Genomic DNA, 22,926 nt, shown 5'->3' with positions numbered 1-22,926 from the left:
TACTCAATTCCATTAGCCCCGCCCCCTACACACCCAATTCTTGCCTTAATGTTGTTACCGTTCATTGCTTTTATGCTTCACCTTCTCCAAGAGGAGTCTCAGGTCAGCTTAACAGCCCTAATTAAAACCTCTCAAAAACAGCCGCACATTCTACACAACCCAAAAAATCAATTGAAATCACAATGAAACAACACCAGCTTTAGAAAATAGCAGCAGAACACGACATACTCTCTCTTGCCGCACTGAACACTTAGCCACCAGGTGCCTGGCAAAATAAGTATGTTTCTAGGCAATGTCAAGATGTCACCAGGGCGAGATGACCTGATCTCAGCTGGCAAAGACAGGGAGCCACCACTGAGAAGGCCCTGTTCTGCCTCACTGCCCTGTTTTCAACATAAAACAATTAAATCGCCAAGTATAACTCGAAGCACAAACATACGTAATGGAGAGCCTGCTGAGTCAAGGCAAGGGCCCATCTAGAGTAACATCCTGTTCTAACAGTGGCCAAGCAAGTGCCCACAGGATGTCCGCAAGCAGGAGAGAAGCACAACAGCACTCTTCCTATTTGTGATTTCCAGCAACTGGGGAAATCAGATAACTTCCCCACTACATGTCAAAGACTGTTGTGAGCAGATGCATCTTTAACTGGCACTTGGAAGGCATCAGAGAAAGTGATAAGTCGACTTCCCCAGAGAGGGTGTTCCACATACAGGACTCTAGAGGGGAAAGAAGGGCACTTATGGCATTACTGCCCCATAGACCATTGCCATCGATGGGACCATGAGCAATTGGGACCACAAGCAAACGTGTGCCCTACATTTTCATACACTCAAGCACCTTATAGGTAAGAAAGGTACTTTGAGTCTTTGGTTATTTTGGCTGGCCATTTTTCTTCTTTCTCCAGATACTTTTGAAGACGGAAGGAACAGAATTGTAAGCAACTACTGCTCCCATTGTTCCAACAGTTGCAAGTATTCTTTTACCATCAAGTCAACATATCTGCTAATGAGGAACTTGGATAAGCAAAGCAGGATGTGTTGCCGCAGACAATACAGTCCTCATGGTGTGGACACACAAGCCCCCTACTACTAGCAACCTAAATCTGCACTTTGAAACAGAATTCTTTTAAGGCAGTCTTGAGCTCCAATGAGATGAGTGCAGCCTCCATGAAGGAGAGTGTGGTTGACTGCACACATTAACTTACATGGGATTTTACTGATTTCATGTTAGATTAGATGGATGGCAGAATGCAAACCGCTCCTGAAATTACAAAACACTGTAAAATTGCTTGAGTGTAAATCCTATTGACCTCAGTGTATGAACTCTTAAACCGAGGTGTGAAGGTTGTGTTCTTAGTCAATTTCCCAATAAGCCTATGCAAATCACAGAAATTATGGAAGAGAAGACAAAACTGGCATTTACCGGTATATAATGATATTCATTCGTAATTTATTGCAAATCGTTGTTTAAAGTTATGTGTGTTTTATTCCGTATATTATGGGGTGTTGCTTGTTGCTTTATTGTTTTGATCACGGATGCCTAGAGTTCGTTTAAACATCATTTTCTTTAGGAAAAGCAACACAAAATAAGTTAATATTTTGGGGCAAAAAAAATGATCTTCTTTCAGGCAAATAAAAAAAAATGCATTTCCTCAAACAGATCTGTCCTTTAAAAAAGAAAAAAAATCACACATACAGCCTATCTATTTGCCAGCCTGCCAACACTGCTTTTCATTACCTAGAAACAGGCAAGAAGTGAGCGAAATTGAAATTAAGGGAATGTATGATTTCTGCAGCCTTCTGATGTGAAAGCACACAAATGAACATTCCTCTCATTCAGACACTATTGTCCCTTAGGGGGAAAGGCTAGCACTTTGTGCTAGTGACAGCCTTTGTTCCCATGACCTGGGATATATCAGCGTGGTTAGGCAGGAAAGATTCATCAGCTGTTCTCATTATTCCCTTAAAAAAATCTGTTTCCAGAGCAACAAGGATCCTCAATTATTAGACTGTGTAAAATGAAGCTTAAAGCCACTCAGTCCTCATTATTAACATGTTTGCATATTCTGACAGGCGGTGCCATCAGACAGATGGGATGACCATCGTGAAAAGGAGAAGACAAATAAGAGAGAACGACTCTAGCATGTGCTGGTTTAAAACACTGTTTTGGAATGGCCCTCAAACAGGATTTACTCTCAGATATCAGTACATCAGGACAGGTCTATAGCTGAAACCTTGGCTTGGTGGGTGAGGGGAGAGATGGCATAAAGAGGTCTAGGAGGGGGGAGTTTAATTGCATTTTTATGTATGGGGGAGGAGATGCTGCCTTAATGAGACACACTTGCTTTTAAAGCAGGTTTCCTGTTAATTTACTTTTCCTGAAATTGCACAATACCCCCAAAAAGCAACCTCTCAGTCAGTTTAAAGATTCAGAATATGAAGTTACCCATTAATTATGGCAGTGGGGTAGACTATGAAATTGTGAGGGCAGGAATGTGTGGGTGTTGAGGAGAGTACTCAGAACACAACTACTAGGGTATATTAAGTGAAGGGGCATATTCTGATTTTATTTGTTTTAGTTTTTTGGAGGGGTCTGTGTCAAAGTCAGTGCCCCTTCCCACATATCACTTAGTTACAGACTTCCATGGGAGATTTTTCTGAAGCCTGCAATGGAACAGTCACTGCCTCTGTTGTGTTCAGTCAAGACCCTAAGTCAACATCTCTTGCACAAAGAGCCCATGACACTCAACCTTGGCTCCTTGTGGGTCCTGGGCTTCCCATCCAGCTGATTGTCATCTGAATTCTGCCACGGAAGCACCCTGTCAAGTTTGGTCCCGTTTTGTTGTGTGCGCATGTGTTTAATTTCACACTGGCCACAGGAAACGGCTCCCTTCCCAGAACCAACTGTTCTCGCAATTAACCCACCACCGCACACACACAAAATCCCAAACACAATGCCTTGCTGCTGCTGCTGCTGCTGTGCTCCTTTGAGAACCCCAGCGTGTGAGTCACTGCTAGAAAGATTTTGCAATTCAGTGGAAAGAGTTTTATGCTTCAAAAGGAGGAGAAAGTGAAGGGGAGGGCTTGTTGGTGGTGAAAGCCTTCTTCTCTCACACTTATAAATAGAAAAATGGGGTTGCAGACGTCAAACTCCCCCACTCCCAGCCTCTCTCCCTCTCTCTTTCAACACTCACTGTTGTGTTTCCTACTTCTTGGTGTGTCCCGAAAATTGCTTTCTCGATGGGGTGGGCCAGAGGGTGGGGTTGGTGACTTAATTATTACTCTGCTTGTTCCATCTCCATGGTGACTTCTCATGCCAACAGCTGATCCCCTCCCACTTTATGAGACAACCTTCTCTTTCTCTCTGTTGCAAGGGGCAAGTCAGGCACATGCCCAAGCTCCGATTAAATTGCCCAGGTAAATTAGGCTATGTGTGGTAACCAACAAAGACCAGCTTAAGCAACCCAGCTCCCGTCCTGACTGCTTTCAGCTCTTGGATGTTCTCACAAGGAGCAGGCAGTGTTGATTTTAGCCGTTTTATTTTCAGTGTGTTTGCATGCCTGTAGATTGAGAGGAGTGGGATGGGCTGGATGTCGTGTGGGGTGAAAGCGAGACAACAGAGCTTAGGCAACTTTCCAGGATAAAGCAGCTCTTGTCGCTTTGGACCGAGCATCCCTCTCCAATGATGGCACAAGGGAGAAGCCAGTCTCTTCCAACTGCAGGCAAAAAAAGCAGGGTGAACTAATATTATTGACTAGCATCTTCCCAAGCAGGTGAACAGCAGCAGGTAACTGTCAGCCAGGTGGAGCCTGAGATCACCTGTTCTGAGTTTTTACTGCCTGAGAGGCCCAGCCATGACTGCTTGCCCTCTGATGCAGAACTCGTGCAGTTGGAAATCTGGTCTCTGCCAATGACTTCCTGAGCTGCCTTGGTCATGTCCCTTTCTCTCTGCCTCACTTTATCATTTGTGAATAAGACAGCCTGTTTCAAGGAGGAAGGGGTACTGAGAGAGGACAGAGTATCCACGGTTTAAGGAAGCCTGCTGCCCAGGAAGAGGGGGGCTGAAAAATTTCGGGGAAGAATCCTGGCTCTTTCCCCCTTGCCCTCCTCTGAAATGCTTCCTTCAGCTGGCAGAGGGGAGTGTTGCCCTTCCGAAGGGCCAGGATGGGGAGAATGCTCTCATGTAATCCTATTTACAGCTAAGCCGCTGCATCATTTCAGGACTTACTGCAGAGAATATGTTCCTAATTTCCTTCTGCCCTCCCTTCTCTGACAGGCTTATTGCCAGATTGGCAGATGCGAAGACACATAGACACACACCCATTCCCGATCTGTTTCCCTCTCCCTCTCTCTTCCTCTGCCTCTACGACTCACTCCCATTCCTCACCACCCAGCCCACATCCTCTGCTATACTGGGAGGAGGAGGAGGAGGAGGAGGAGGAGGAGGAGGAGGGGCTGGGAAGAGAGAGAGAGAAAGTCCCGCTTGCATTTTTACCTTGCTGCTCCTCGGCTTCAGTCCCGGCGGTGTCCCCGAGGATGCTGGGGTCGCTTTGTGACCTGCCTCTGGGGAGAAAACAGCCAGTTCCTTCTTCTGATGCAGCCATGAGGGGGTGGGGAAGGGAAGGGAGGGGAGGGGAGGGGGTGGGGAGGGGAGGGAGAGCAGATCTCAGAGGCCGGAGGAGGAGGAAGAGGAGGAGGAGGAGGGAGAGGCGCTCATGAAACCGGAGGCAGCCCAAGGTCACGACGGGGAAGGGGGTGACCCGCTGGTGGTGGTGCAGAGCGCGCCTCTCTTCTCAGCCGGGGAGTCCCAGCAGCGGGAGCATGCTGGCAACCAGCCTCCTCCTGCAAGCGCCCCGATGCCAAGCAGTCCGCTGGCACCATCCAGATGCAGGGATGGGCGTCCCTCCCAGCGCCTGGGGGCTCCTAGGGCTCGGCGGGGCGCTGCAGAAGTTTCTTCCTCGGCATCTTCTCCTGCGAGCGGCGAAGGCTGGCTTCACGCTGCCTTGGTCAGAAGGAAGGCAAGGATGGTGGATGGCAGGTGAGGTGAAGGGAGGAGGTCGGAGTGAGCCAAGTCCTAGGCTCAGGAGGAGTCTCTTCCCATATCACGGCCAGGCAGAGGAGAAAAGGCAGGCGAAAATAAAATAAAGCACGCGCACCCACCCTCCTTGGAACTGCTTGCTTGCTGCTGCTGCTGCTCTTCTTCTTCGCGCATCTGTTGGGAAACAGAGGGATTCTCCCATCATGCCCTGCGAGAGTAGGTGTGACATCACCGGGGATGGGGGGAGAAGGAGAGGGGGGGAGAGAAGAGGGAGGAGGAGGGGTCGTGGGTGGGAGAGAGCTTACCTGCACTGCACAAAAGAGGAGGAAGGAAGGAAAGGAATGGGGAGCAGCAGGTGTGCGCGAAAGGCGGAGGCCTCCTGCCTGCTCCGACCCGACACCTTCACACGCCCCTGACGAGGAGGGAGAGGAGAGGCGAGGCTGGTGGAGATCCCGGTGGCAAGACGCAAGAGCAGCCTTCATGGCACACGCACGTTCCGGCACACATGGTCGCGGCGGTGCGGGCCATGCGTTTCCCTTGCCTAGACTTTTTCTAGCCCCAAGCAGGGGGTGAGGTGTGTGTGTGTGTGTGTGTGTGTGTGTGTGTGTGTGTGTGTGTGTTGGTAAGGATCCTGTGGAACTGGAAAGGAAGAGATGTCTAGCATCCAGGGAGCTGCCTGATACGGAGTCAAACCGAGAAGCTCAGTATTGCCTACACTGAGTGACAGCTGCTGTCCAGTTTTTCAGGCAGTTTTTCAGGCAGGAATCTGATCAACTGGTTAAAGTGTGGTGCTGATAACGCCAGTGTTGCAGGTTTGCTCCAGCTGCATTGCAGGGGGTTGGACTAGATGAACCTTGGGGTCCCTTCCGGGGTGGAGTGGTTGAATTTGGGACCTCCTGTGTTCAAGGCAGACGCTCATTTGCTGGGCTAAGACCCTTCCCAATCTGCAAACCCATCTTTTTATTTTTCTCAACCACTCCTCAGAATGGTGGGAACACTTGGGAAAGCCCATCCTCTTTCTCACACACTGATTGATTGATTGATTGATTGACTGGCTGGCTGATAGATAGGCTTACATATAATAAGCTTGGTGGTGAACACGGCACATGACACCCATAAAAGCAGCATCAATATACTCATTCAACATGGAGCACACAGTCATGGTCACTGTGTATTGCTGACCGCATGTATGCTGTTTGGGGAGTGCATTCCTGAATAACTGGTGGTTGAGCTAGACATCAGGAAACGTCTGTGTGAACAGAAGTGATTCAAACAGGAGCTTGAAGCAGCTTAGCCCATGGTGTTTGCATAATAGTATTAGGCAAGGAGTTTCACTCCCCAGGCAGAGATGCACCCAACACTCTTTGTCTTGTAGAAGCAATGCGAATATTTATTTGTGTGTCATTCTTTCAGAATTTATGAACCAATCTGCATTCAGAGAATATCATAGTGCTGTGTCAAAGCAGGATATGATGCAAGTCTATACCACAATGTTAAAAGCGTGATACCACAAAGAATTAAAAGCTGCAGAAAGAAAATGGACTTAGGCTGCAGAAATAAGTCCCACTGAATTGAATGGGACTTACTCCCAGATAAGTGAACTGGGGAGTAGGGTTGCAACGTAATTCGGGGAGGCTTGGAACAAAAGGACAGTTTTCAATGAACATCGGAAACATAACCATTTGAGGACTTGGTTCACTTCAGGTCACAGCATGCTTTCCTGCAATTGTGTTGTGGTGCCATCAACAGAACTTCATCCACAGATCTAGGCAACCAGGGGGTGAGGTAGAGGGGAAAGCAGCTTCTCAGATACCCTGGTTCAGAACCATGTGAGGTTTCATACATCGTCAGCAAAACCTTTCATCTAGCCCAGTAGCAAATTGGCAGCCTGTGCAATGCTTTTAGCTGATCCTGAGAACAACTGTGCAGCTGCGTTTTGCAGTAGTTGCAGGATCCAAAACAAATGGAAGGGCAGCCTTGTGCAAAACAAACTGGAAGTTATCGATGGGTGGACTGCTGCGGCCAAGCTGTCCCGGTCCAGGCACACGTAACAGGCACCCTCCAGCTGAATGTAAAGATGGGGCTGATTGGCCACTATGAGAACAGGGGCTGGATTAGATGGGCCTGATCCAGCAGGCTCTTCTTATGTTCTTATATATACTGAGTAAATGGTTTCCTCAAGCAAGCTGCTTCCAAGCTGTTATATCAGGCCTTGCACTGCAGGGCACAACACAGCTTTGCAGTTCCCTCTCTACTTCCTGGTTATGTCATGCCACGAAAAGTCTGCAAATGCAGAGTTGGTCATGCACCACCATGGGTGCTTTAGTTAAGATCCCCGCATTGCAGGGGGTTGGACTAGTTGATCCTTGGAGTCCCTTCCAACTCTAGGATTCTATGATCTATGGTTTTTTGAAAAGCTGTGGCCCTCCAGATGTTGTGGGAGTCCTTGTTGTTGTTCAGTCCTCAGTGGGCTGCTTTTGTGGGGAGGGTTGTCCTTTTAGGTTTATCTAGATATACAGTAGATACAGATATATAGATAGATAGATAGATAGATAGATAGATAGATAGATAGATAGATGATAGATAGATAGATGATAGATAAACGTCTGCAAGTAATAATAATAATAATTATTTATTTATTTATTTATTTATTTATACCCCGCCCATCTGGCTGAGTTTCCCCAGCCACTCTGGGCGGCTCCCAATTGAATGTTAAAAACAATACAGCATTAAATATTAAAAACTTCCCTAAACAAGGCTGCCTTCAGATGTCTTTTAAAGATAAGATAGCTGCTTATTTCCTTCACATCTGATGGGAGGGTGTTCCACAGGGCGGGCGCCACTACAGAGAAGACCCTCTGTCTGGTTCCCTATAACCTCACTTCACGCAATGAGGGAACTGCCTGAAGGCCCTCGGCACTGGATCTCAGTGTCCAGGCTGAACGATGGGGGTGGAGACACTCCTTCAGGTATACAGGACCGAGGCTGTTTAGGGCTTTAAAGGTCAGCACCAACACTTTGATTGTGCTTGGAAACATACTGGGAGCCAATGCAGATCTCTCAGGACCGGTGTTATGTGGTCCCGGCAGCCACTCCCAGTCACCAGTCTAGCTGCCGCATTCTGGATTAATTGCAGTTTCCAGGTCACCTTCAAAGGTAGCCCCACGTAGAGCACATTGCAGTAGTCCAAGCAGGAGATAACTAGAGGATGCACCACAGACTGCGGGCAGATACGGTCTCAGCCTGCATACCAGATGGAGCTGGTAGACAGCCACCCTGGACACAGAATTGACCTGTGCCTCCAGGGACAGCTGTGAGTCCAGAATGACTCCCAGGCTGCGCACCTGGTCCTTCAGGGGCACAGTTACCCCATTCAGGACCAGGGGGTCCCCCAAAGCACATCTCCTTCATGATTCTGAGCAGCCCTGTTGGGGGGCAGGAACTTCCCACCGGAGTTTGCTATTTGAGGGAGTAAAGTAAATTTTAGCTTCCCATATGCAATACTTACTGCCTTTGTAATAAATTGAATAGCATCAGTCGTTGCCTGTCAGGAAGGAGAATGTTATACAATTCTTCTCCTTGACATGCTAGCTTTGCACATGCTAGAAGGTCAAATATTCAACCCTAGACCCATGGTGCTGTCTAAAGATATAATGTACAGGAAGAGTTTTACCTTCTGAACCTGCTGGTTGCATAGCGTGGTTATTTGTTGTGTTGCAGTAAAGCATGGATCATACATTAAGGTTGCCAGATCCATCTTGAAGGGGAACTACAGTGTACTGCTTAGTTCAGTGGCAAAGCACATGGAAAAGGGCTGTAATTCAGTGGTAGAGCAATTGACTTGCATGCAGGACATCCTCAGTTCAACGACTAGCATCTCCCGGGAGGACAGAAAAAGGCTAGCCATGTGAAACCCTGGCGAGCCATTACTAGCCAGTACAGAAAATTCTGGGAAATGATATATAATGAATTGAAAAAGATGTTTAAAATAGCATTTGGGGAGGGGGGGCACAAGAAGCTTTCCTTTTGGGAATTACAGGGGTAGAACTACCCAAACAGTATAGAAATTTATTCATGTTTGTGACTACAGTGGCAGGAATGTTATTTGCCCAAAAATGGAAAGAAGAAGAAGTCCCGACAAAAGAAGAATAGATACAAAAACTCATGGAATATGAAGAAATGGCAAAACTAACCAGAAAAATAAGAAATCAAGATAGCAAACTTTTTAATAAAAGAATGGAAATGGTTTATTGAATATCTACAAACAAACTGCAAACAGGTTAAGAACATTGGCAGGATTATTGTAATAACCTGAAGTTTTATAAGAGTACATATTTAAAGGAGATGAATAAATGAGTAAGTTAAGTTAATTTAGAATATGTAGGAAATGTAAAAAAAAATAAATTTAAGGAACCACAGAAAGAGGAGGAAGGAGTTTCGAAATGTTAGAACGATTGTAAAACTATTGAAACGTATATAACTGAAAATCATAAATAAACATTAAGAAAAGAAAAGAAAATACTGGGCTAGATGGACCAATGATCTGATTTAGTATAAGGCAGTTTCTGTGCAAAGCATTAAGTTCAATCTCTGGCATGTCAAATTATCACAGGTAGCAGCTGTGGAAAAGATCCCTTGTGAATGCCCAGGAGAGCTGATATTGGCCAGTGCAAACAAGGTTGGGCTAGATGGACCTATGACAGATTCATTTGCCATGAAAACAATAGCTTTGACAGAATTATCTTGGTTTAAAGCAAAGGGAGGGATTTAGTGCAATGCTGTAGGAATTGTTCTGTCAGTACAAGTAACAGAATGATCCCCAGCCCCGGATCAGGAGAAGTGATTGGGGGGGTGGGAGGTTTGCCAGATGTGGAAGGCATAGCTGTCAAGCGTCCCTTATTTGGCGGGACAGTCCCTTATCCCAGCGCCATGTCCCGCTGCTGTCCCTTATTGATGATGTCCCTTAAATTTCCCGGGTTTCAAAGGAAGCAGCTCCTCTCCCTCCCTCCCTGCCGGCCAGGGAGGAGGGAGGCTCCAACTTTGTTGCTTGGCTGCGTTGCTCACCCAATAAGGAGTCTAAGAATGACTGGGGGGGTGGAGCTTGCATGCCTTGTACCGATCAAATCGGCCGCGTTACCTGGGGACTCATCTTTTCTCAGCGCTTCCCAGCGGAGAGGTGACATGGTTTTCCTTGCTGCATCCCCTTTGCCGGGTTGCTGCGCTATGGGAACCACCACTTGAAGCTTCGTTTGGCTGCTGATTAACTAAAATTCCTTATTTTGGCTCCTGATCCCTTATTTTTGAGGCTGCTGGTCCCTTATTTTCAAATCTGTAAGTTGACAGCTATGGTGGAAGGAGGGGAGAGCCCCTTTTCACAAAACAGAAGTCCTTGCATGAGATTCCACTAGCAGGACTGACTAGTTGAATCCAGCCCACAGTATCGCACTTTTTCGTGTATAAGACTAGATTTTTTTTACTTTAAAATTATGTGAAAAACTGTGGGTTGTCTTATACATGGGGCAATCTCCCCCCCCATTCTCTTAAATTGGAGTCCCTAAAAATTGGGGGCGTCTTATACACGGGGAAATACAGTATTCATTCTCAACTCATTTGGGGATCAGGTGGCCCATTTAGGTCTCTCCATTCAGACACATGCCAGGTATGATAGCTGTATGTTTTTCAGTGACTTTGATGTAGTGCATAAAAATGCAAAAACAAATGAGCGTTCAAACACACAAAATTGACAGAACGTATCCAATTTGCTTGTAAAACAGCAAGAAATATCTTTTTTAGTTGTTTAAATTTCTATTTTAAGAGGCAAGACCGTGTTGGCCATTTGAGAATGTTTTCTTTGGAACAAAAGGAAGCAATGAGTCATGTCTGATCGACTAGCTTCTGTGAGTCAGCAGGCTTGCTCTTTTCCGTGAGTCAGCAGAATTCTAAACTGCCTCATTTGTGTTACTCAGCAAGTGCTGTGTGACCTCTGACCAGTATTCTAATCTCCTGTGCTATTTTTCTTTTCCCTTTGAAAGGCAAAATCAGTGCAGGAAGAACTACCAGACAATAATAACAACTTCATTTTGATGAGTATAAAAAAGTTCTCTCTTCTTTTTCCTCCAGGACTGTACTGTTGGATCACAGGAACACTGAGTTGAAGGTGACTTGTAGAGGTCATCTGGTGTGTGACAGTCCTTGGGCCTTGCCTCAGTTTCTTTTCTCTAAACTAAACATGCTCGGTTCCTTCAACTTGTCTTCAAAGGACAACTTGTCTTCATTGATACTGTTGTGGATTTGTGTTATGGTGCAGGCAATCACTCCTGGTTTTTATTCCAAGCACTCTCCTATTTTAGAAGCAGAGCCACATTCATTTTATTGCATTTGTGTTTATTTTTTGTTGCAAAATGCATTGGGGATAGAAAGAATAGTGTTCACATTAACAATAGGAAAATTACAACAATCCAAATTCAAATTCAAATCCAATTAGTTATCCATGTGAGATTTGACACATGTGTCAAATGCACAATGGGAAGTGAGCTCTTCGGATCACTAATGAATGGTCGGTGTTCATCGTTCAGGCCTTGAAATATAAGTCTCCATGCAACCTCACAGGATTCAGTTTCACTGCCCATCTGTTAGTCCCAACATCACAGGGATATAATTTAAATGCAGGTGGACAGCTGCAAATGTCAATGCTTTTTCCAAAGCAAAGTCAATACGAACAACAAACCATGTTTAGCTTATCAGTACATGAATCAATTGCACATTCTTCCCTTGAGTACAATCCAGCTTCCTGCATCCTCTCCTTCTCTTCTCCTATGAACAGGCGAAACACCAGAATCCTATACCTGTTTTCAGCAGCTGGGACCCAAGTGCCCTCAGTTATTCCTCCCTCCCATTTCCGCAGCTGTGAAGTTATTTGATGACTGTGCAGAGGTTGTGCAGGTGGTACGCGGTGCGGAAAATTTCTTGTCACTCCCCCCCCCCCACACGCATTGATTTTTTTTTTTTTTGCCTGCAAAAAATTGCTTTACAGTGGTACCTCGGGTTACATACACTTCAGGTTACATACGCTTCAGGTTACAGACTCCGCTAACCCAGAAATAGTACCTCGGGTTAAGAACTTTGCTTCAGGATAAGAACAGTAATCGCGTGGTGGCGTGGCGGCAGCAGGAGGCCCCATTAAGCTGAAGTGGTGCTTCAGGTTAAGAACAGTTTCAGGTTAAAAACAGACCTCCAGAAAGAATTAAGTACTTAACCCAAGGTACCACTGTACATTATTTCATATTTTCTTACAAATGAATGTGGATTATGGGCCTCTGATAACAAGGAGGCGACTGTAGACAGATACTTAAATCTACAGGATGGATTGTGTTTTGACTCCACTGAATTGAAATTTCAGCCTTCACGACATATGAAAACGGCCAAGTAAGTTATTTTTGTGGAGGAGGGTCAAGATATTAACTGATATGCATGAAATTTCAGATATAGCTATATAATCCTTAGTGTAGTGAGCTAAGACCTTTGGAGCAGGCATTTTCAAAAAAAAGTTTTTTATGAACCTCCCTAGTAGGGTGGCAATTGTTCCTTTTTGACACCCCCCTCTATGCAGAGAAGGAATACTTTTTAAAAAGAATTTAATAAGTCACACAGTCTGCGCATCTTAATTTCGTCTCCCCGCTGCCCATCTTGAATGGTTTGTTCCTTCCCTGTTGTGATAGCACTTTCGTTTTCTGTTAAATCGTTTTTGAGTTCCTTAATTGCTTTTGTTATGCTTTATATGTCTACGCAGCTGAACATCCATGGAGAGCAATCTTTGGCAGATGGTTGGCATATAAATTATTGAGTTAAAATAAACGAACGCATTTATTAAACATTTCTTTTAATAAAATTGCTTAACACATGATATATCTCAGTAGGTTGCCTGAAAACTAGAGCAGTCCCACAACCACAAGAGGTCACTCTTGGACAGGGAGAGAAAACAAAACAGCTTGATTTGTCTATATAACTGGGGTAGCACTATCATGATCAGATGTCTAAAATATTTGTCACATCATTAACTGTAGAGTGTGTGTGTGTTTGTGTGTGTGTGTGTTTAGAGGTGGGCAACTACAACCATAGGCACAGAGGGGGAAGCCATAATCACTTCAAAATAGCAGACCCCCAAATGGAACTAATTTCTGATGCAACACAGGGTTGAGGGGTATTTTGGGACTACAGTTCCCACCATCCATGACCATTGTTCATGATGATTGGGGCTGATGGGAGTTGTGATCCATCAACATCTAGAGGAGAACAGTTTCCCCATCCCTAATCTATCAAATAGGACATCTACAGTGGTAGCTTGGGTTAAGTACTTAATTCGTTCCAGAGGTCCGTTCTTAACCTGAAGCACCACTTTAGCTAATGGGGCCTCCTGTTGCCACCGCGCCGTAGGAGCACGATTTCTGTTCTCATCCTGAAGCAAAGTTCTTAACCCAAAGTAATATTTCTGGGTTAGCGGAGTCTGTAACCTGAAGTGTATGTAACCCGAGGTACCACTGTACTTGGATTTTGAAATTGCCAGTTAATTGACTTAAAGTGGCCTTCCTTGAGAAATCATTCCCCCCCACAAGGGCTCCCCACAAGTCCTTGGAGGGGTGCTCTGGACTCAGCTCTGTAAGGCTGTTCCTTACAGATGCCATTGCTTGAAGTGAGCAGAAACATTTTATGCAATGGTCTCCATTCAAACGGATTTTGAAGGGTTTGGGGTTGTTTTTTGGGTTTGTTTGTTTTTTTGCACCGTTTCAAGCTGTGCTCAGGAAAAACACGGAGCCCCCATTTCTGAAATCCTGTGCAAATTTACTGGGGTGGGGAATATGTTTCATTGCACTATGTGAGACATGTCCCGTGCCAATGTGCAAAGAGAAATAAAACTATCAGTGTGTCCCAGCTGAATTAAACATATGCATTTGAATGAGTGGATTATTGTTAGAACAGTAGGCTAAGCAAGACAGCTGATGAGTCTCTTTCGACGGGCAGCAGGACCCACATCCTCTTTCAAAGAAGGAGAGCAGAACTCAGATAACAGAGTAGCTGAATAAAGGATGAATAAGGAGGGTGTTGTGAATACAGAAAGTGTTTTTGCATTAAACATTAAAATGCAGGGATGGTCGAATTAAATGGGTGTGTTAAGACCCCGACAAGAGAAGCTTGAAAGCAATGAGATACTAGCGGTACAACATTGCTAATACAGTGGTACCTCAGGTTACATACGCTTGAGGTTGCATACGCTTCAGGTTACAGACTCCGCTAACCCAGAAATAGTACCTCGAGTTAAGAACTTTGCTTCAGGATGAGAACAGAAATTGTGCAGCAGCGGTGCAGCGGCAGCGGGAGGCCCCATTAGCTAAAGGGGTGCTTCAGGTTAAGAACAGCTTCAGGTTAAGAACGGACCTCCAGAACGAATTAAGTACTTAACCCGAGGTGCCACTGTAAAGGTCTGCAAGAAGTATCACACCTGTCCTGAGATATCCTTGTTTGTATGTGAATGGAAACTTTGAGAAATAAAAGATTTCATGGGTTATTTGTGGACCTACCATGGGGTGAATCAGTGAATGGACCGTCAGTGTTGTCCATCTTGAGCATTATGTTAAGAACATAAGAAGAACTCTGTGGGATCAGCCGAGTGGTCCATCAAGCCTAGCTCCCACTGTGGCCAACAAGATGCTCCAAACAGGAACAACTGCACTCTGCTCACTTGCAATTCCCAGCAATTGGTTCTCAGAGGCATACTGCCCCCTACAGTGGAGGTGGAGTATAGCCATCATGACTTGTAGCCTTATCCTCCATGAGGATCCCCCCCCCCAATATTATGGGTTGCATTCAACGTTAGTCCTAGTCAGAGCAATGACTATTGAAATGAATGAACCTGACTAACTTAAGCCCATTCATTCCAATGGGTCTCACTGGATCCTCACTAGATACAACCCTACAGTTCTGTGCCCTCTGCTTCCTTGACTTGGAAAGGGCTTTTGAAATTTTGCCAAGGGCCACCTTAAATTAGGGCTTTAAAAAAGTGGTTCCGTCCATGCAGTGTAATCAAGACCTCTCCCATGATTCAGTTCAGTTGTCCATCCATTGTCCAGCTGATGCCAAGCTACAGGGATAGACCACAAGAAAGATGGTCATTTAATTGCAAACATGGTCATGTCAGTTTGATTTTCCCAGTGTGGGCTCTTCTTTGCCTCACTACTATTATAGTACAAAGCTCTTCCTGACGTGCTGGATTGGCAGCAGTTACAAGAAGGCTGATCACCGAAGATTTGATGCTTTTGAATTATGGTGCTGGAGGAGACTCTTGAGAGTCCCATGGACTGCAAGAAGATCAAACGTATCCATTCTTAAGGAAATCAGCCCTGAGTGCTCACTGGAAGGACAGATCGTGAAGCTGAGGCTCCAATACTTTGGCCACCTCATGAGAAGAGAAGACTCCCTGGAAAAGACCCTGATGTTGGGAAAGATGGAGGGCACAAGGAGAAGGGGACAACAGAGGATGAGATGGTTGGACAATGTTCTTGAAGCTACAAACATGAGTTTGACCAAGCCGTGGAAGGCAGAGGAAGACAGGAGTGCCTGGCGTGCTCTGGTCCATGGGGTCACAAAGAGTCGGACATGACTAAACAACTAAATAACAACAACAACAACAACAGAAAAAGTAAACACAGCCAAAGAAAGATTATTGTTTTGGGCTGGCATCATGTACCACTCTATCTTCATACTTGTTTCAAAGTACTTGGTGACATTTTCCAGTCAAGGGGAGATGAAACAGAAAGATTTGGGAACCAATCAGGCTGTTGAAATGGATCCGTACGAAAGAACTGACTCCTTTGGTGCTCTTGCAAAAGCTGCTATTATAATATATGTCTACATCCTTCATTATGATTAATGGATGCTGACATACTCAGACCCTGTAGTTATGTCATGGTGTGACACATCAGTAGCATACATTGCAGGAAGGCTGAGAGGCTGTCCGATTCCAAGAGACTGAGGGAAAGGAACAGTCAAGCAGCCCAATTTGCCAGGCTTATTCAGACACATTCTTTATTCCGTGACCCATTTTCTTACATAACCAGGATTTATACCCCACCCCAATGGCCATATAGAAGAAATGCATGCCTGTAGAATTCTCTTGCCTCAAACCCAAATGTCTTGGGGCAGCTTCACATCCTAAACCTAATGTGTGGTTTTTTTCCCTCTCCCTTCCAAAATGTGGAACTATTGCTTTCAGCTCTGGATAAAGTTAAGTACCCTACTTTGTTCTCTGGTTCTTTTTCACCTGCTCCTCATGTCTCTCTTATGTCTTAGGTGAATGTGATATTTAGGGCATGATTTGAATGCCTGATTGAAAGGTATTTAGTTGCTAGCTCTCTTGATTATGAAAATATATGTGGGCAGTGTCTCAGGTGTCACAGGGTAGAATACTGACTACCAAGCTCAGGGATTATTCAATATGCAGTTGCTTTTCCTTTTCAAAAACAGGGTCTTTATTATTATTATTATTATTATTATTATTATTATTATTATTATTACTACTACTACTATCAACATCATCATCATCATTAAAACATTAATGTGCATGTTAAGCATTATGCCTTAACAGAGTTCATCACACTAATATTATTGTTTAATATTTCAGAATAATTTTAAACATATCCTAACAGCCCAATCCTAGTAATATTTACTCAAGCTTACTTATTCATTGGATTTCAATAGGGATTACTTCCACGTGGCGTTAATTCTTAGTTGGGACGTGTCTAATTTCTTAACAGCTAATGAGTTGGCAGCTTCTCCTGCTGACTCAACTGCCCCAGGTTGCTTCCACGTGACCCGGTTACTGAGCATTCATCCTGATTTGTTCGCACAAAGTTTGTGGGGATGTCAGTTGTTTATAAAGCATTCGTTCTGATTTGCTTGCAGAGAGGCTACCTTATGAAATTTCAAGCAATTGTTATGCTAGACTTTCCAGCAATATCTCTTCCCACCTGAGGACTCTCCACCCTCCCGCCTTCCCAGCTGGATTTGTTTTTTTGTCTTAACTGCCCCTTCTAAGACTGGGTGTGCAGTATGTTTGGGGTTTATGGAGTGTTAGGGGAGGGGTTGTATCTCTAGTACGTGGCACTGCATGCTCTTCAAAGGTGTCATGGGTTTTGAAGACTCTCGTACTCAGGGAGAAATGTGCTAAGAGGAAGGCACGCTTGGCAAACCCTCACCGTGATCAACTCCCACCCAGAAACCAATGTCCCCACTGTGGAAGGATATGTGGATCCAGAATTGGCCTCCACAGTCACTTACGGATTCACTTTTAAAACCGTGTTTATGGAAGACAATCTTACTCGGCTACGAGTGATCACCAAAGAAGAAGACCAACATATCCCATTGCTATGGTTAAGCACATGGCTAAGTGATATGATGCATGCATAAGCTCTACATACTATATTATAGGATGCAATTCTCCAAGTGCTCCTTTTCTGGAACTGCCATTGAAGCAAACAAGGACAGTAGCAGTATTATTCTTTTATTGTCTACTGGTACCTTGAAGGTGCATCGCTTGACAAGGAAAACCTGCCCAGACTTTCGAAATACAAACATAAACATATCCCTCCAGAGAGAGAGAGAGAGAGAGAGAGAGAGAGAGAGAGAGAGAGAGACCCAAGCAAAGGTGGGAACATCTCTCCATAACTCACCTCCCTGTATCTTCTGAAGACCTGAAGTATTCAAGATCTCTGCCAGCTCTATTTCTCTTCTTCATTCCCCAGAGATAACGGTTTGCACTTAATTCTGCCTGTCTCACAATTAATAACAGTAAGACAGGTGGAATATAGTGCAAACAGTTATCTCTGGGAAGTGAAGACGAGAAATACAGCTGGAACAGAGTGAACATTGCAGGACTTCAGATTTAGAAGATACAGGGGGTGATTTACTGAGAGATGTACTCAGTTCACATTCTTCTGGGCCACTCCATTTTTACTGCCGTGATGAGATGGTAATGGGAAATGCCTGTGCCATTGTATTAAATTATGATACTTGACACTTCATACTCATAAGAGCTTGGGGCTGTCTGATCAATTTATTGCTTATTTTTCCAAGGTAATCCCATTAGTGACTCCCTTTTCTGTAATAGGCAGGGAGAGAAGGACTAAGAAGGTCAAGATCTTATCTGGCCAATATCACATCACTTCCTCGCAATTTACAGCCATGAGTTCTAGTCCTACTGCCTGGAGCAACAGTAAACACTCCTGCTTGCTCCAGCATTCACAGCAGAGATGGGGGTGATGGCTATGGACTTCCAGAGATAGTTAAAATAATTATAATATTTTTATTATAGATTGTAATTTTATTTGTACCCCACCCATCTGACAGGGCTCCAACTCCCATTATCCCAAACCAAGATGGTGGGGGTTGATGGGAGTTGAGGCTACACATGTACAACTCTTTGCGTGAAAGAGTGTAATTTGTTGATTTGTATAGCTCAACTATTGTATATAAACTAAGAAGAACCTGCAATGGCCCATTTGTTCCAGCATCCTGTTTTCACAGTGGCAACTCGCAAGCACTCTGCCCTCCCGCAGCTTCAAGCCATGAAGGCAACCAACTATAGCCATCATGACTTGCAGCCATTGAGAGCCTTGATGTCTATGAATTTGTCTACTCTGCTTTCAAAGCCATCCAAGCGAGTGGCCATCATGGGCTCTTGTGGGAGTGAGTTCCATAGTTTAACTATGAACTGTGTGAATGACGTTCTTTTATTTGTCCTGAATCTGCCAATATTCACTGTACAGACTGTACACTTGTTGAACATTACCTGTGACTTACAAGTGTACAGCTCAATGATTTAGGGGTGGTTAGGACTTGTCTCCACTGAGAAAGCCTAGCCTGGCTGAATCTTCTCCCAGAATCCTCTTCAGAACTGCAGAGTTCTGTTGGAGTGGAAAGCGTTTGGTTTGAAAACCAATATTTTAAGTAAGAAATAGGCAGAAACGCGGGAAGAAAAACCCACAAAGCCCCCGAAGGAAACATAAGGTATGTTTTTGAAGCTTTCTAAAAGATAAAAATATCCAAAGAAAGCATGAGAAAATCAATATGAATGGAGAGTCAGCGCTTGAAAGTGCTTTTCCTATCCTCCTAATCAAAAACCCAAGTGCTCAGCTGGTGAAGTGAAGGCCTCTTTTGTGTGTCTTGCAATCCTGCATGACTGCAGAAATAATTTAAAGGGTGTTTTTCTCCTGGAAAGTACATTTCTTTGAACTCATGTTTTGGTTTTGCCACATAATAAAGTGCAAGGTGAACTATGAAAATGAAGAATTTAGAGATGACATTTTAACACAGATAACAACCGTAAATTTGGATGTACTCTGTGTTCCTCTTTCCTGCCATGCTGCTTGATTTAAAGTGGACAGGGCTGGCATTGTGAAAAGGCATTGCAGCAAAATACCAAGACAAGAATTTGCGGCCTAATTTTAACCTTGAAAGCAAGGTGGTCACTGTAGTGATGGAGGGTTAGGGTTTTCTGTAGGGCTACAGAAGAAGAAGAAGAAGAAGAAAACACCACTGAATTTGAATATTCACACACACACACCCCAAAAAATAGTTTTCAATCCTAAACTCAGAAGAACTGAATAAGGGGTCCAGCTATATATATCACAGACTATTCCTGGCCATATTTCACACACTTTCTTTTCTGATGGTGGAAGTCAGCCTTCGAGACAGTTTAACAACTACAAGAAAGAACAACAGAGACTTGATTATGTCTCCTTAATATTTCCCTACAAATTTACAGGATGTGCAGTTATTCTGAGGAAGTACACACAAGCGAAATAAATTAAGATTAGCTGATTAAGAAGTCTGATTTCAAAAAGTTCCTGGGTGAGATCCCATGGTCAGAAATATTCAGGGAGAAGGGAGTTCAAGATGGATGGGAGTTTCTGAGAGGTGGAATATTGAAGGCACAAAGGCAGACAATTCCAACAAGAAAGAAACCCGTGAGGCTGCATAAGGAGCTTACAGAAAAGCTGAGAGTTAAGAAGGGCATGGAAGGAAGGGGAAATCATGAGGAAAGAGTATGCACAAGTAGCCAACAGTTGCAGGAAGAAGGTCAGACAGGCCAAACCTCAGAATGAGCTCAGGCTTGCAAGAGGAAATAATAATAAAGGTTTATTCGGCTATGTTTGAAGCAAGAGGAAGTAAAAGCAGGTCATAGGTCCTCTGCATGGAAAAGACAGAGCAATGCTCCTGGGTGACAGAGAGAAGGTGGAACTGCTCAACACCTATGGATAGCTCAGCTGGTTAGAGCATGGTGCTGATAACACCGAGGTTGCAGGTTTGATCCCCGATTGGGACCACTGCATTGCAAGGAGTTGGACTAGATGTTCTTCAGGGTCCATTCCATCTCTATGATTCTACTATTCTACTTTGCCTCTGTCTTCACCCAAAAGGAAAATGATGTATGGTGGGAATGTTCAGGGATGCAGGAGAGGATATATTGTTTGATTATATCCTTTCCAACTTGTGTTAACAAGTTGTACAATTTAGCAGAGTAACATTCCCCTTTTTAAACTTGCACAGCAGATGCATTTGCTCAGGCTTGCTAAAGCCTCTAAAATAAGTTTCGTTGATAATTTCCCCTCTAGTCCCTCATAAAAAGATAGACACGACACAGTCTTCTATAAAAGTATAAAAAGAGTTTACTCACTCACATTCTGTTCACAGATGGATCCCAGAAGGCAGACTTAAGTTACAAAAGTAACATACACCTGGAAACTATCCCATAAGGAGACAGTTCCTTTGTCCTCTCTTGGCTAGAAGCATCTTAGAGAGCACCTTAGGCTAAGCAGATGTTGCTTCTTTGAATGTAGTCATAGAGAGAGAGATGGTGGCCTCCGCTGAGGTATTTTGTTACCTGCACTGGTGAGGCCATGCCCACCTCTGGTCACATGTAGAGGAAGTCTGTCCCAGCCTAGGAGGAAACAGGAAGTTCCGACTGGCTGGTCCAGACACCCCCTTTTTATGTCCACTCTAGAGATGTTGTACTTGACTGCTCTGTGTTTCACATCCCACATGTATGCTCAACTTGATGATAACAGAACAAACAATGCAAGGAGGGAGCTGCAGCCCAAGATAGGAAAGAGGTAGGAAGGGAACACCTAACTACTTTAAATGAATTCAGAACTCCAGGGCCCAGGACACTAGAGGAGCTTGCAAATGGAATCTCAGAGTATCTGTCTCTAATTGTTGAGAATTCTGGGAGAACAGGTGCAGTCTCTGCAGACTGGAGGCAGCCAAATATTGCCCCCATCTCAAAAAAGGGGGTGGGGAGAAGACCCAGGTAACTACTGACCAATCAGCTTGATGTCAATACAAGTAAAGGTCCTAGGACAAATAATTAAACAGTTGTTCTATGAGCACTTAGAAAAGGATGTTTTGGTTACTAAGACCCAGCATGGGTTTCTCAAAAACAAGCTATGTCAGACAAATCTCATTTCTTTTTCTTTCTTTCTTTTTGAAAGAGTCACAACCTTGGTGGGTCAGGGGAATGTTGTGGAAGTATCTCAATTTCAGTCAGAAATGAGTGAGAACCTGTCAGTATATAACACCCCAACCAGTGCCAGATTTACGTATAAGCTAAACAAGCTATAGCTTTGCACCCCACTCTCTTGGGGGCCCCCAAAAAAAATTAAAGGGAAAAAAACCTGGATGTACATTTCCAAAATATAAGATAAAAACAAATAAAATAAAACCTACATGCAGCAACAGTGTTTTGTGTTTTATAGGCTCCTATGATGTAAGTAATGGGCCCCGCCAGCTAGCCTGCTCCCTAAAATATCTCCGGTTTGCTCATTTCTATATCTATTACTTTAATAAAATACATATTTTGTTATGTGCAAATGGATTTAGATACTATTAGGTCCACAAATTACCATATAGCATATATTCAACACAAAAAAAGCGGCAATTTGTTGTTGACAAAGGACAGCTAGACGTATGACGGGCCCCACTGCCTTCTGTAGCTTAGGGCCTCATCAAACCTAAATCCGGCCCTGACCCCAACTAAGAGATCTGCACTGGTTGCCAATTAGTTACTGGGCTCCACCTGACAGGGCTTGTTAGATGAATTGTGTTCTCAATTTTCATCTGTTGCATTGATTTTGATTTTGATTTTTTAGGGGGGGAAACCAATTTAACTTTGACATTTAATAACTACACACACACACACGTGTTACACCGCTTATAGGTTTTGTTTACGATTAAGCAGTATACAAATTCCATTAAAGAAATAAATACCCTATATTGTGCATCACTTTAAATTATTTGCTGTATTGCACATTTTACTATTATTTGTAAGTCGCTTAATTTCATTCATTTTTCATTTATTTCATTTCTCAGCTGCTTCCCATAAAGCATCCTGAAGCAATTTAAAAACAGCAACAATAATAACAATGTGAGGTGCATGTGAAGAGACTCAAAAGTTTAATCAATCAAATAAATATAAATATTTAGAGTGAAGAATTTGAATCTTCTTAGGCAAAATCTTTCGCTTCTTTCACACAAAGTTGGTGGAGTTTTTAAAAAATAGAAAACGCCCATGCCATTATTTTATTTGAATGGTATTTACAAGTAAGTCCCTTTTGAATGCATGGGACTTACGGTACTTCTAAAGAACCATGTCGGGATTCCACAACACACATTTCATCGTCCTTATTCCCAGAGTGGAAAACTCTTTGGCAATTATACCCTTGTGGACCAGAAGAGGGCGCCGTCTGCTTGCATCTTTGCTAGGCTTGGGAGCGGCAGCTGAAAAGGAAACAAGAATGTTCATTAAAATTGCCTAAGGTGTGTTTTTCATCAAAGAAACAT

At 44.0% G+C, this 22,926-nt stretch overlaps 1 protein-coding gene across 4 annotated transcripts in view; it reads right to left on the bottom strand.

The window, feature by feature from the left end:
* Positions 1–5,499, bottom strand: part of PHACTR3 (phosphatase and actin regulator 3) — a 205,188-nt gene extending 199,689 nt beyond the window's left edge. For 3 of the 4 annotated variants that reach the window (XM_083618766.1, XM_083618765.1, XM_083618767.1), the window contains exon 1: positions 4,495–5,231. In XM_083618766.1, the coding sequence (XP_083474892.1) occupies positions 4,495–4,603 (109 nt within the window). In that variant the 5' untranslated portion in view covers positions 4,604–5,231. Of the gene's footprint in view, positions 1–4,494; positions 5,232–5,342 lie in introns of those variants that run through there. The other variant, XM_083618764.1, reaches the window with a different exon arrangement.
* Between the last annotated feature and the right edge of the window lie 17,427 nt (positions 5,500–22,926).

This window comes from Podarcis filfolensis (assembly GCF_964270895.1).
Source record: "Podarcis filfolensis genome assembly, chromosome: 6".
Classification (NCBI taxonomy): domain Eukaryota; kingdom Metazoa; phylum Chordata; class Lepidosauria; order Squamata; family Lacertidae; genus Podarcis; species Podarcis filfolensis.
The sequence above is the reverse complement of the archived record's forward strand: the minus strand, read 5'-3'. Positions and strand labels throughout refer to the sequence as shown.